General features: G+C 44.0%; 1 protein-coding gene across 1 annotated transcript; it reads right to left on the bottom strand.

Annotated features, from left to right (window-relative positions):
• Nucleotides 1-2,899: 2,899 nt before the first annotated feature.
• On the bottom strand, nt 2,900-8,502 carry LOC140246684 (monocarboxylate transporter 12-like). Its single transcript, XM_072326051.1, has 3 exons — nt 8,490-8,502; nt 4,396-5,357; nt 2,900-3,259 (listed from the first exon to the last, which is right to left on the bottom strand). The coding sequence occupies exons 1-2, from the start codon at nt 8,500-8,502 to the stop codon at nt 4,480-4,482; spliced, it is 891 nt and encodes a 296-aa protein (XP_072182152.1). The 3' UTR covers nt 2,900-3,259; nt 4,396-4,479.
• Between the last annotated feature and the right edge of the window lie 3,929 nt (nt 8,503-12,431).

Here is a 12,431-nt window from a genome sequence, read left to right as displayed (position 1 = left end):
CCTATACATTAACCCATCGAGTCACAGAAAGCACGTTTCTGTGATTTTAGGCTGTATATAGCCCTACATGTTTATTATGATTCTGACTCCATCTAAACAACATCTTTTCATGGATTCATTTATTCGCTCACTCACTCGCTCACCCAAGTAGTCCAGCCTCAAATCCAACTGAACCCCATGAAAGACCAGTTCGTGCAGCTGAATATGGGCTATCCCGCCATCTTCTCAGATGGAAAATTAAACAAACAAACAAACAAACAAACAACAAACAAACAAACACTCGCACACTTAAGCATTTCGCTTATTTAGTGAATCAGTCACCTAGAAGGATAAAACCAGTCACAACCAGTTGAAAATTTCAATTGTTTCCAGTTGATTTCAACTGGAACCAATTATCTGCAACTGTGGTTCCAGTTGACTTTAACTGGTCTCTCATGAATATCAAGTGGACAATCTGTGCGAATACACGGGATTTGATAGGAACCAGTCCCCACGATCAGTACAGATAACTGGTCTGTGGCCATGTTTCCAGTTGCACCAGTTGTTATATAAACTCTTTAACCAGGTACGGTTAACGGGTTTTTTTTTTTTTTTTTGGGGGGGGGGATGGGCAGTCCCTTGACTAGTCCATGGCTTTATATAAACAAAGAAATGACCAATATCACGGATACTGAAATTCTGTATCCCACACAAAAGAAAATATATAATACTGTGAAAACGTTAACAGTCCTTATTACATCTACTCGAAAAATTACACAACTGTAATAGCCTATCAGCCTTCATTTATTCTTCCAAGCACGCCAAACGACTGTATTACATGAATAAACGCTTGCTCGCATTTCTACATGCAGATGTATTTACATAACTCGAATCAACACCATGGCTAAAACCGAATCATTACTCTTGTGCGAGGCATTTACCTCTACCATGTGTTTTTGTCTTCCACCTTTAATTCTTTCAACCACGCAACTTTTAGAACATAATTATGCTAAGCGTTACAATTCCTGCCGCTTTGGCAATAACGCACTTTACTAGTGGTATCTTATACGGCGGATTAAATTGTACTTACACTTGTTTACCCGATTAAGAAAAATTAATAAAGCTCTCTTGATAGCAGTCATCCCTATAACTTAAAGACACAACAACAATGAAGCGTAACGCGTCGTTCAGCCTTTCGCTAGGGCTCCCGTCCTGCACTCCAACCACAGCGTCGTGGATAATTCCTTGTGCCGTTCCACTTGGTGTAGTAGCAGATACCCTTATCGTACGTCATATCGCAGACCATAAATATGACGATAATATACATTGGTTAAACCTGCCAACATATAACACTTGGTGTTGCAGGCATGATGTTGCAGGGATCCCGCAACTTCCTAAATTATTTACAGTAAATTGTACACGTATTCACTACAATCACCCGGCCTTCTGCCCAGTATCCCTGTTACGAGTCATCGTATCGCTGAGGAGAGTTTCGCCTCCTTGTTGGATTGCGTCGGGAGGAGTATCGAAGAAACCGAAATATTGGGTTCATCTTCTCTGGTCTGCGAATTGCGAAGGTTATATTCTGGTTGAACTCCTGCAGCTTCGTTGGGGAACTTCTGAGGTGGTACCAGGAGGACACGAAGATCCGGCTCCTACAATGGAGCATCACAACCTCCACAGACCTCAATCCATGACTGCAATGGTTCATGCGATCCACATGAACCTCCCTTTTCTTTCCATTGCTCTTCTCCTGTATCCAGAAGGTAACGTCCGATGGCTTTCCAGCAACCAGGATTGGACCACGCCCCTCCGTCAATCCTGTCTACCAGACAGTTGAACGTACAAGCGTAGTAGGTATTTGCAATTTGAAGGCACCACTGGCAATGTAGGCGCTACGATTTCTTCCCGACAGGCGCTATTTTTCCCTTCAGGTGCAGATCCTTTCGTGCAGCCATATTCATCTGCGGGCGTATCATAGAAACAATGCAGGCTCCTTCACCTGCGGGGCCTCGCTCACCTGCAAGCGCCTTCGCCTGTCAGCTCTTCTCCTGCAGGCCCTCTCACCTGCAGGTGCCTTCGCCTGCCGGCCCTTTCACCTGCAGACCCTTTCGCCTGCAAGTCCCGTCACCTACTGGCCCCTTCACCTGCAGGCTCCTTCGCCTGCAGGCCCCTTCACGTGCAGGCTAGAAATGATACACAAGGTTGAACAGACGCCGTGTCACCCTGCAGGCACCGAGGAAATCAATAGGCGTTCGTAACGAGGGCACTACTAAGACTACAGGGGAAAACGTCTCTCGTCAAGTGCAAATCAATATTACAAGACAGTGAAACATGAAAGTCATCGTTAAGCAGTCGTCTGGTCCACGCAACCCATCCCATCGGTGCCACCAATGTAGTGCAAGCGGATTTCTCCAGTTGCTGTGTGGGATCTTTTGGGGTTATGTTTGCGGACATTTTACTCTCAGTCTCACAACAATCTCCATACACCACAACATCGTGCCGAGTCAACACCATTAAAATCACGAATTCACTACAGAAGTGCATGCGACTGAAAAACTTTATTACCGTCAACCAACTCGCCGGCCTCCCGTCAGGACCCTTCGCCTGACACGACTGTGACACGCAACTGTGACACACAGCGCCAGCTAAGAGAGTCAGCTAACCACTACTCGTTCATACTACTCGAGCGAGAGTATATACCCACGTGCGACCCGTGACCCCCCCCCCCCCCCCCCCACCAAAATTGTTACGGTCATGGGGTCACCGCACGTCCCCTATACGTCCTACCGGACTTACCCAGGGCACCTTCTTCAGTGCTCAAATTTAAGCCTTTGGATGCCTCAAACGGCTCATAAGTTACGCTGTGCACAAAATCGATTACGGACGGAAGGACGGGACTTTAATAGGGCGGACGGATGGAAGGACGGACAATCCGAAAACATAATGCCTCCGTCGACACTTTGTGGCGGAGGCATGAATAGGAACTTTATCCATGAGAGCGATATGTCATGATGTGTGGTGGTGTCTTGGAGCAGGGTAGACAGGTATGTGTGTTCTTGAATGCCTCATCCAATGTCGATTCAGGAAGAACCCGGTGTTTCCAAATCGCGCAGATTCACTTGTTCTTCGTCACAACCGACTTCTTCCAGTTGGTCTCGTGGGGGCGTTCGGGGAGGAAAGAAGGCCATGATCCCGGTCACAGCAACACCGACGAAAATAGAGGACCCCGCAACAGAGAAGGACGCTGAATAGTCTCCCGTTGAATCGTAGATGGCGCCTGAAAGCCAGTCATGACCATATGATGACAAAATAAAAAGAAGACAATGCGAAGTAAAATGCATAAGGAACACACCTACATACACTTTGCCAACGAACGGGTGTCATAACAAATCCTACATCTGTAGTTCAGTAGAGGGAGACATTCAAAAGAAATGATAGCACACCTTTCAATGTTTACGCATAGTGTAAGAAAATTCAAATGCAAAACATAGTTCTTGTACGCCTGCAGAAACGGCTAAATAATTTCACTCAAAGCCGGAGATATATGCATAAGCAATGTGTGAAATACCGCTGTGATAGCACGATTTCAGTTGCAGTGGGTAATGACGAAAATGCAAAGTATTACCCAAAAAGGCACGCCTAAGTATTCCAATCTTAGAGAATACACGATCGTGGTTGCTACATGATGTTTTATATTTGATTTCATCGATTACAACATGCAGGCCATAGCCAGGGCTTGACATTATCCTTTTTCACCGGTGGGCCGTTAGGGCCACTAAGTTCGTTAGATCTGAAACTTTGGTGGCCCGATGAAGAAATATAGAGGCCCGAAATAAAGGCAAACGTGAAAATCCACTTTGGATTTTAGCTGCCCAATCGGGTCTCCAAAAGATTACCGTTATTGAAATTTAGTGGCCCCACGTCAATTTCTAGTGACCCCGCTCAATCGCAAATGTCGAGTCCTGGTATAATAGAAGCCATGGCGCGCTAGAGTGATTCGATTGCAGCTAGCGCAGCTTAGCTGTATACGATTCCATACTACTGCTAGGACACGATTCAATCATTAAGTGCTTAACTACTATGTCTACCAACCCACTGCTGAAAGGCTAGGGCGCATCAAGAATAAAAGTCATGACTAAGATTGAAATTAAAGTTTACACTTTTGATCTCAAAATACTACAAAACAAATAATTATCCTGGCAAACCGCGTCAGCCACATAAGTTTCTTGGTAGACCCTTTGGTAAATTGCAAAATTCCATATGGTAAAAGATGATTTTGAGCTATTCTGAGAACTACGTTTTAGCTTATAAGTCATGAATTAATGGCCGCTCTAAGCAGCTCGATATCATGTCCGATATATACTTTATGATATCACATTCATAGTTTTAAAAATTTTGGATGCTACGACATACCAAGCAGGAACGCTCCGATGAGATGCCCAAAACTGCAGAACGTGCAAAAGAGTCCGTAGCTACTGCTCAAAAGATCCGCGCCCACTAATTCCTACGGTACGTTGGAACCAACCCTTGGAACACCCCAGCACTATAAAAACCAAAGGTCACGGCGAGAATTTCCTGGCAGATAAATGTGTTAGCAAGGGGGTTTAGCAGTGAGCTGGCTGAGCTGAAGACTAAGGCAAGTGGCGCCAATGTGAAGACCGATATAGTGCCACTGTCTATCAGTGGTCCCTGAACAGCACGGCCAGCTTGGCTGCTGATGCCAACTGTTGACATGATGAGTGACGCAGTCTGCTTCGGTAGTCCAAGGTCATAGAAAGCACGTGATGGAATATACAGTAGTGTTGAATAATAGCCCAATGCCTGGAAAGTGGCCATCACGCACACACAGCTCATCCGCTTGTTTGTCCAGATCAGGCGAAGGTTCAAACAAAGAACTACTGACTTGCTTGCATTGGAAATGCGTGTAAGAGTTGACGCGCCATTCGCGACTTGCAGATTTCCACTATTAGAGTCGAGGGACGTTGTCGTTTGGTCTGTGAGCGCATGCTCCTCCTGATTCAGGTTACTGCTACTCACAAAGGTTGCGCAAGCACCGTCACCACCACCTCGCTCAAAAGGGCTCCCACCGCGTCCACCCGAAAGTTCAGCTCGTCGTCTACCAATAGCCGCCAACTCAGCAGGCGTTGGTACAAATATCATGCCACAAACGATCACGTTGAAGAAGAGAGCGGACAATACCAAAAAGGCGCCTCTCCAGCCGTATGAGTCGCACAACCACTGGGTCAGTGGTGGCATTACGAGAATCCCAGTTCCCATACCGGACATTACGATGCCAGTGGCTAAAGACAGATGGCGGTGGAAGAAGTAGCCAATTATAACAATGCAAGGAGAGAAGGCAAGGCTCTGTCCAAATCCTGCGGGAGAATCACAAGAACAGAGACAAAATGCTGTCAGGGAAATAGTCATGTTACTGGCACTGGACGCAACATTAGACTGCTGTACAAAATGAAAATCACAATAATGTACCTCATGATATCATAATACTGTTGCATTGATAGCTTTCTTGTGTACACATTGGGAATGACGTATAGTGGTAACCAAGTTTGTTTGAAACCGCAATTTTATTAAAGAAAGCATTCACTTCAGTAGGGTCTGAATTGAATTTTACGCTTAAACATGTCAATGTTTGAGCAATGTGAAATACATGTTATACATTATTCATATTCCAAAGTTCCAAAGTAGTCAAATCTACATGGCGCTCTAAAGGCCGGCAAAATACCTGTTTATATCACGCGTCCTAACTGTTACCTTTGGAAATTAACTAAATTTAAGCGTAGTTTCGACTGGCGAGATATCTATACATTACGATAAAACGTCTCCTAGTAGGAATCTTCTTTCCCCTCCCCCCCCCCACCACCACAATAATAATAATAATAATGATAATAATAATAATAATAATAATACTAAATCTTTGTCACACGTGAGAGTGGCGCATTGGGTTCTTCAGGAATCTTCCTCTGGCTCAATTCGAGCAATAACACAAAGCAAAAAAAAAAAAAAAAGAAAGCAAAAAAAAAAAAAGAAGAATTGTGACGAATCTGAAGACAAAACCGACTCGTTTGTATCAACAGACACGTGAAATGATGAAACCGCACATAAAAGCAGAATCAACATGATTTTCTGATTTATCCAGTAAACTATAGCCAGCATAGAGTCTAGACATCATTTTTTTTATTTCTTTTTACCCATTTTATAAATCAGATTGCACACATTTTTTTTTTTTTTTTTAACCATAGGTCGATAGGAATTATCCAAACCCACTCGGCTTTGCCTCGTGCGTTCAAACAATTCAGAATTACTTTGTATATGCCCTGTATACACAATTCCTAAAGACAAACTCAAACTTGTGAGTTTTTTTTTTTTATGTTGTCGCAGTTATGTTACATGTACCATAGAGAGCTATAAATAGAACATCAACGGCGCAATCTTGAAAGTCGGTTGGGCGTACATTTTGTGCGTACATATTGGTACATACTGGGAGGTACCGAGCCGCGGGTAGTCTTTTGTTTGTGCGAGTATTGTGTGCGTGTTACGGGATTCATAAATTAATCTTGTGACCTGGGGGTGTTTCACGTAGAATTTGAGTCGAACTTAAAAGTTAAGATCGACTTAAATTCTTCGTGAAACACCCCAGGGCCTAGGGGCGGATCTAGCTTTTTGCTAATGGGGAGAGAGGTTGACCCAATGACAATTATTCTCTCGCCAAATCGGGTGACAAGCAAAAAAAAAAAAGTCTTCATATAGTTTACTGCCCCTTCTCTCTACTAACCGGCTGAAAAAGCAAAACATTCCAGCGACAAATGACCGCATTACAGCCCTATTGGTAAGGGGTGGGGGGGGGGGGGGTAAACCCCCTAACACCCCCCAGTTTCGACCCTGCAGCCATGGTTACCGTCAGTGATTTCTGACATTATGCATTACATGACAACATTACCTCTGTCTCGCTCACTGTCTACTGTAAAATGAGATCCATTAATTGTGCTTAAGACATTCTTCGTGGGTTTCGTGACTTTTTTTTTGTTAGCAAAAGCACTACGTGTCTTTCGAGCAATATGACTTGCTGTTTGATACCACTGATATCTGTCGGTACACTTCTGACATTGACTGGCCCCGAGTACAAAGGAACTTGCTAGTCTAATATTCCTAGGCTCCGATGCTCGCTTCATTTACTGACAGAATATCAAACGCAAAAGTGCTAGAAATGGTATCGGCGGAACGTATGCTGCTCGATCTCGACCGCAAGGAAACGATAGACGCAGATATTTGTCTAGTCGTACGGAAAGCAAACGGAACATTAAGTTAGTCCTGACTAGATTTGTAAACGGCAAAAGATCACGCGGTCGACAAAGCCTCACTTTGCTGTCCATAATAACTGGGATAACTGGAGAAAGAGCATCCACATCGCTGCACTCATGCGACGACAGGGGAAGCTAGAAGAGGCTTACTGCATCAGCGATCGCCAACGGACAGTGACGTCCATGGCAGAGCAAAAAGAGGGGGGGGGGAGATTTTATTTAATATTACTTGGTAAATGATAACCATCAGCTATATCTAAACATTATGCATTACTTGACAGCATTCTCTCTTTCACACCTGGCAAAACATCGCGAAGTTTAACTCGGAGAAGTCCTCGCGAAGTTTGCTCGTCCGTCCATAGTGGCCGGCCGAAGAGTATACTCTTTGGTGGCGGCTAAATTTCTCGAAGTTTGGGTCACTGGTGCGCATGGGTCGGGCAACACAAAGAAAGGGCGCAGCGTCTGACAGTTGATGATTGTGACGTAACAATACACACATGTACATTTCGCTTCGGAGGCACCGCCAGCAAACAGGTGGTGGACTGGTCACTTGACAAACTTCGCGACGTTTCAGTTGCGAGCGTTCAGACTGTAAAACTTCGAGGAGATTTGCAAGGATTCGGGACTCGAGACTCTTCGTTGCTGTTACCATAGGCATAGCCTAAGCTATTTACACGCTGTTTATGACTTGAAGGAATCCAAGTGCGAGCATTCTTTTGTCTGGCACTTGCGCTCTGATTTAGTGGAAATTTCCACAAGCATGGGTGTCAAGTTTTTGTCACAATAGACATTTGCTTTATAATGGGGTCTGAGTCTTCAGGTGGAATTCTTCTTCATCACTTCTGCTATGGCGGATTGCGCTGAAGATACTGTTCAGATAAGACGTAGGTACCGGGGTAAATTCGGACCCAAATGACAGTGACGGTGTGGTGAGGAAAGAAAGGGTTAAGTGGCCATTTATGACTGATGATCGCGCGTGGAATGGGTTTGATGAAGATGATGGGTTGATGCTGGAATATTCCTTGAGGGGTTCTTCAAAGTGCATCAGGTTCAGGAGCCGAGCAGACGGCAGAGGGAGACCAAAAGGTTTGATAAACGAGCTCAGGATGTTCGACACAGGTGGAAGAAAGCAGGTGAGAGCGAGAAGTCAGGCCTGTCTGAGAAGCTCGAGAGCTTGCGATTACGCCTGACGTCTCTCCGTCATGCCGAATCTCAGCGCAAAAAGAGGAGAGAGAGAGAAAGGTCCAGAAGAGCTTTCTTCCAGAACCCTATATAGGTTCAACAAGACTTTGTTTGACCAGAGTAGATCTGGTGAGTTGAGTGTCTCCAAAGATGAGCTTGAGGAGTACTTGGCCAGTACTTATTATGGCGACAGGGGGGATATCCCTACGCCTCTGATCTCGGGTCTGGTCAGGTTTACTGAACCTGGAGAGCCGTTCAATCTCGCTGAACCTAGGATCTTCGAGGTCGAGGGGTTCCTAATGGAGGCTAGGGCCTATGCCTTCCGTACAAGGTTAGTGTGGGAGGCTGAGGAAGTTCCTGAGGCGAATGTTGAAGGTTGTATGGAAGCACCGGGTGTCGTCCCACGTTCCGGTGTGAGGCCGAGGGCAGGTACACTGTACATCCCAAAGGAGGAGAACTCCTCTTCGCTTTGGACAATTCAGTTTATCTCTCTGCTCAATGTCGAGGGTAAAATCATGTTTGGCATTTTGGCGAGGAGAATCTCTTCTTTTGTTGTTGGAAGTTGCTTGGTCAGCACATCTGTGCAAAAGGCAGGTATTCCAGGTTTTCCCGGGTGCCTCGAACACACTACAATAATGGCAAACCATCAATAATCGAAGAGACTGCGATGAAATCTTGCTGTTGACCAGCTTGATTTGACAAATGCGTATGGCTCAATTCCACATGCACTTAATGAGTTTGCTATGACATCACTGTGGACTCCGTCCGAGGTGACAAGGTTTGTGATGCAGTACTATAAGACTTCAAGATGCGGTTCTCCACCCAGCAGTGTACAACGGGTTGGCAGAGCCTGGAGGTTGGCATACACATGGGTTGTGCAATTTCTCCAATATTATTTGTCCTTGCACTGGATGTGATTGTTAGGTTGGCAGAGACTTCAGGGCATGTGGTGTCAGTTTTCTCTGTGCAGAAGAGATGCCTCCGATGTGGGCATTCATGGATGACCTCACAATTCTCTGTCAAACTCAGAAGCCGAAAGAGAGATTTCGGCTAGGTTTGAGGACCAGTTGGACTTGAGTAGAATGAATTCAAGACGAAGAAGTCTAGAAGCCTTGTCCTAAAACAAGGCAGGTTGAGCGACTTCCACTTTCTGTTGTGTGGCGAGGTGATCCCATCCATTCAAGATAAGCCGCTTAAAAGCCTATGTCGGTGGTACGCTGAGGAGTTGATGGACACAGGGAGAATTCAGAAGACAATGGAGCAGATCTGGGGGGGGGGGCATTTCATGAAGCGTTTTGTCAGATATTTCGTCTGACAAAATGTTAAAAGCTACTGAAATCCATGCATCTGATTGGCTTAGAGCAAATTTGTCCGACAAGTTGTCGGACAAAATGAAATGCCCCCCCCCCCCCGCAAAGGTCTGCGCAGGCAATCGATAAGTGTGGCCTCCCAGGTAAACTTAAAGTCTAGTGCCTTCAAATTAAGTCTGGTGCCTTCAAGTTAAGTCTGATGCCACGCATCACATGTGGCCGTTAATTATGAGGTTGATTTATCCTAACGGAAGATCAATGGCTACGTCAATAGGTGATCGGGTGTTCCCAGTTGCCTGACTAATGTTGCCTTCCATAGCAGTCATGATGCTCCGAGAGTCTCGCGATCCGCTCATCATTAGATTATCAGCCAGATGTGAATTAAATCGGGTAGAAGGTGGTGTGCTCAGATAGCGGTGGAGGAGGCTGAGTCGAGGCTAAAGCATAAGGAGATGGTTGGTGCAACCCAAACAGGTCGTTTGGGTCCGATTTGGACCTCAACCAAGAGGTGGTCAACAACTTCAGTCAAGGAGCAACGTGACCTTGTCATGCGGGAGATTCGGAAGGCTGAGGGGGAGAAGAGATTGGCCACAGCAGTAGGCCAGGCTCACCAAGGTTCCTGGACTATATGGGAAGGAGTAGAATTCCCAGAAACTTGACATGGTCTGTATTATGGTAGGCCTAAATGGAGCCACTCCTTGTCCGATCGACGTAAGACCTTCTGCCTACTCCTGTTAACCTTAACAAGTGGTACAATGGGCCTAACAAGTGCGCTGCTTGTGGAGGAAGGGGAACCCTCCAGCACATTCTGAGTACCTGTGAGTTCAGTCTTGGGTGTGGAATGTAGACGTGGAGGCACAATGAGTCTTGAAGATCACTGCAGAGCTGTAGAGAAGAGGGTGACCTGCCACAATTCCATGAGCAGTACCTGTAGTGTTGCTAAGCTCCACATAGATCAGGCGAACAATACATTTATGCTTGTTTTTGTTTTTTGTTTTTTCCTCTTTTTGTTTTCGTTTGTTTGTTTGTTTGTTTGTTTGTTTGGTTTTTTTTTACAGCTAATGTTCACAGTGATCCTGTCTGGGAACTACTGTAATAACTTCTGTAGCTAAGAGTATGGCGCATGAAACGTTGTTTACACCATGTTGTAGGTCCATGTTTACATCCACAATATACATATATAGCACACTGGATGGGATTATTAAAAGCACGCGGGGTGTACACTGCCGCATGTGGGACATCGAAATCGCCGAAGTAGCTAAAAAACTTCCATTCATTACACATTTATGTACAGAATTGAAAATGGAATGTACCTAACAAACAGCGCACAAAAAATGGCACGCATAGAAGTACACACACACACACACGCACACACACACACAATCCTGAAAATTGCACCAGAGTGAAATTTCGCAGGAGCATTTTGATCAAAGACGTCACTATTGTGAACTTTTGGTGACTCTGTTATGAATAGGTTATTGCGGTCTATTTCGTAGGTTCGTCAGTCAAATTGATATTGCGATCATTCATTTTCGAGGTTTTTAACCATGCGCGACTGGTTTGCCGTTCAAATTAATTTTCCATCAGTCGAAATCTGTCATATTAAATGTAATAGTTTACCATTCAAATTCGTAAGAAATACTCCAACTGATGTGGAGATGATTGCGCAATACCGCTATTCCAGCATTCAAATTCGCTTCGGAGCGTTCTACGTTTAACACTTCGAGCAATCAAATGAGCAGTGCACGGTAGTGTATATTCCGGTCCCATCTGTTGGGCATAATCATGTTCTTCATCTACTGTGTGTAATATAACCATTCATCGTGACCATGTGTTATTTTTCATGAACGAACTATTTTTGCGTATATGTTGAAATTTATTTATTGTCACCGAGTTCATGAAATCGCATTGCAACATTATCATTTTCAATCAAAATTAAAAGAAATGCGCACTTGCTTTGATTTGAACATCGGTGTACATAATGTTATGTTGTGTTTTTTCCTATACAGTATATGCGTTATATATAGGCCATCGGTCTTGTTAGGAAAAGTGATTTGTACTACTGTATTTTTTTCTTTCATCGGGAAACAGCTGCTATGCACACCAAGGTAATTACTTGTACGAGTATTGATTACAGTCTTGATAGTGATTGTACACAGTATGAAAAAACTGGTTCCACAGAAAGATAGAGAGGCGTTCTCTGAGTAAATATGTGTGTGTGTGTGTGTGTGTGTATATATATATATATTATATATATATATATTATATATATATATATATATATATATATATATATATATATATATATATATATATATTATACATACACATATACACGTTACATATACATGTGTACATTGCATTTATATACAATTTAAGAATGGGTTGTTTTTTTCCAGTAGTTATGACCCAGCATTTATGCAGAGAGAGAGAGAGAGAGAAAAAAAAATGCATTTATGCTATGAAAGGTAAAATGACTTAAGATCTGCTCCCACCCCTACCAGTATACTGTATTTTGCAACAATCTTAAAAAGAAAACTTCTATATGCCTGCAGAAATTGTAGGTTTTTGATCTAAACTGGACACACAGGCAAAGAAACATGTGGAATAACAATGTGATAACATACTTTCAGTTGAGTAA

Source organism: Diadema setosum, chromosome 1 (genome assembly GCF_964275005.1).
Source record: "Diadema setosum chromosome 1, eeDiaSeto1, whole genome shotgun sequence".
Lineage (NCBI taxonomy): Eukaryota > Metazoa > Echinodermata > Echinoidea > Diadematoida > Diadematidae > Diadema > Diadema setosum.
The sequence above is the reverse complement of the archived record's forward strand: the minus strand, read 5'-3'. Positions and strand labels throughout refer to the sequence as shown.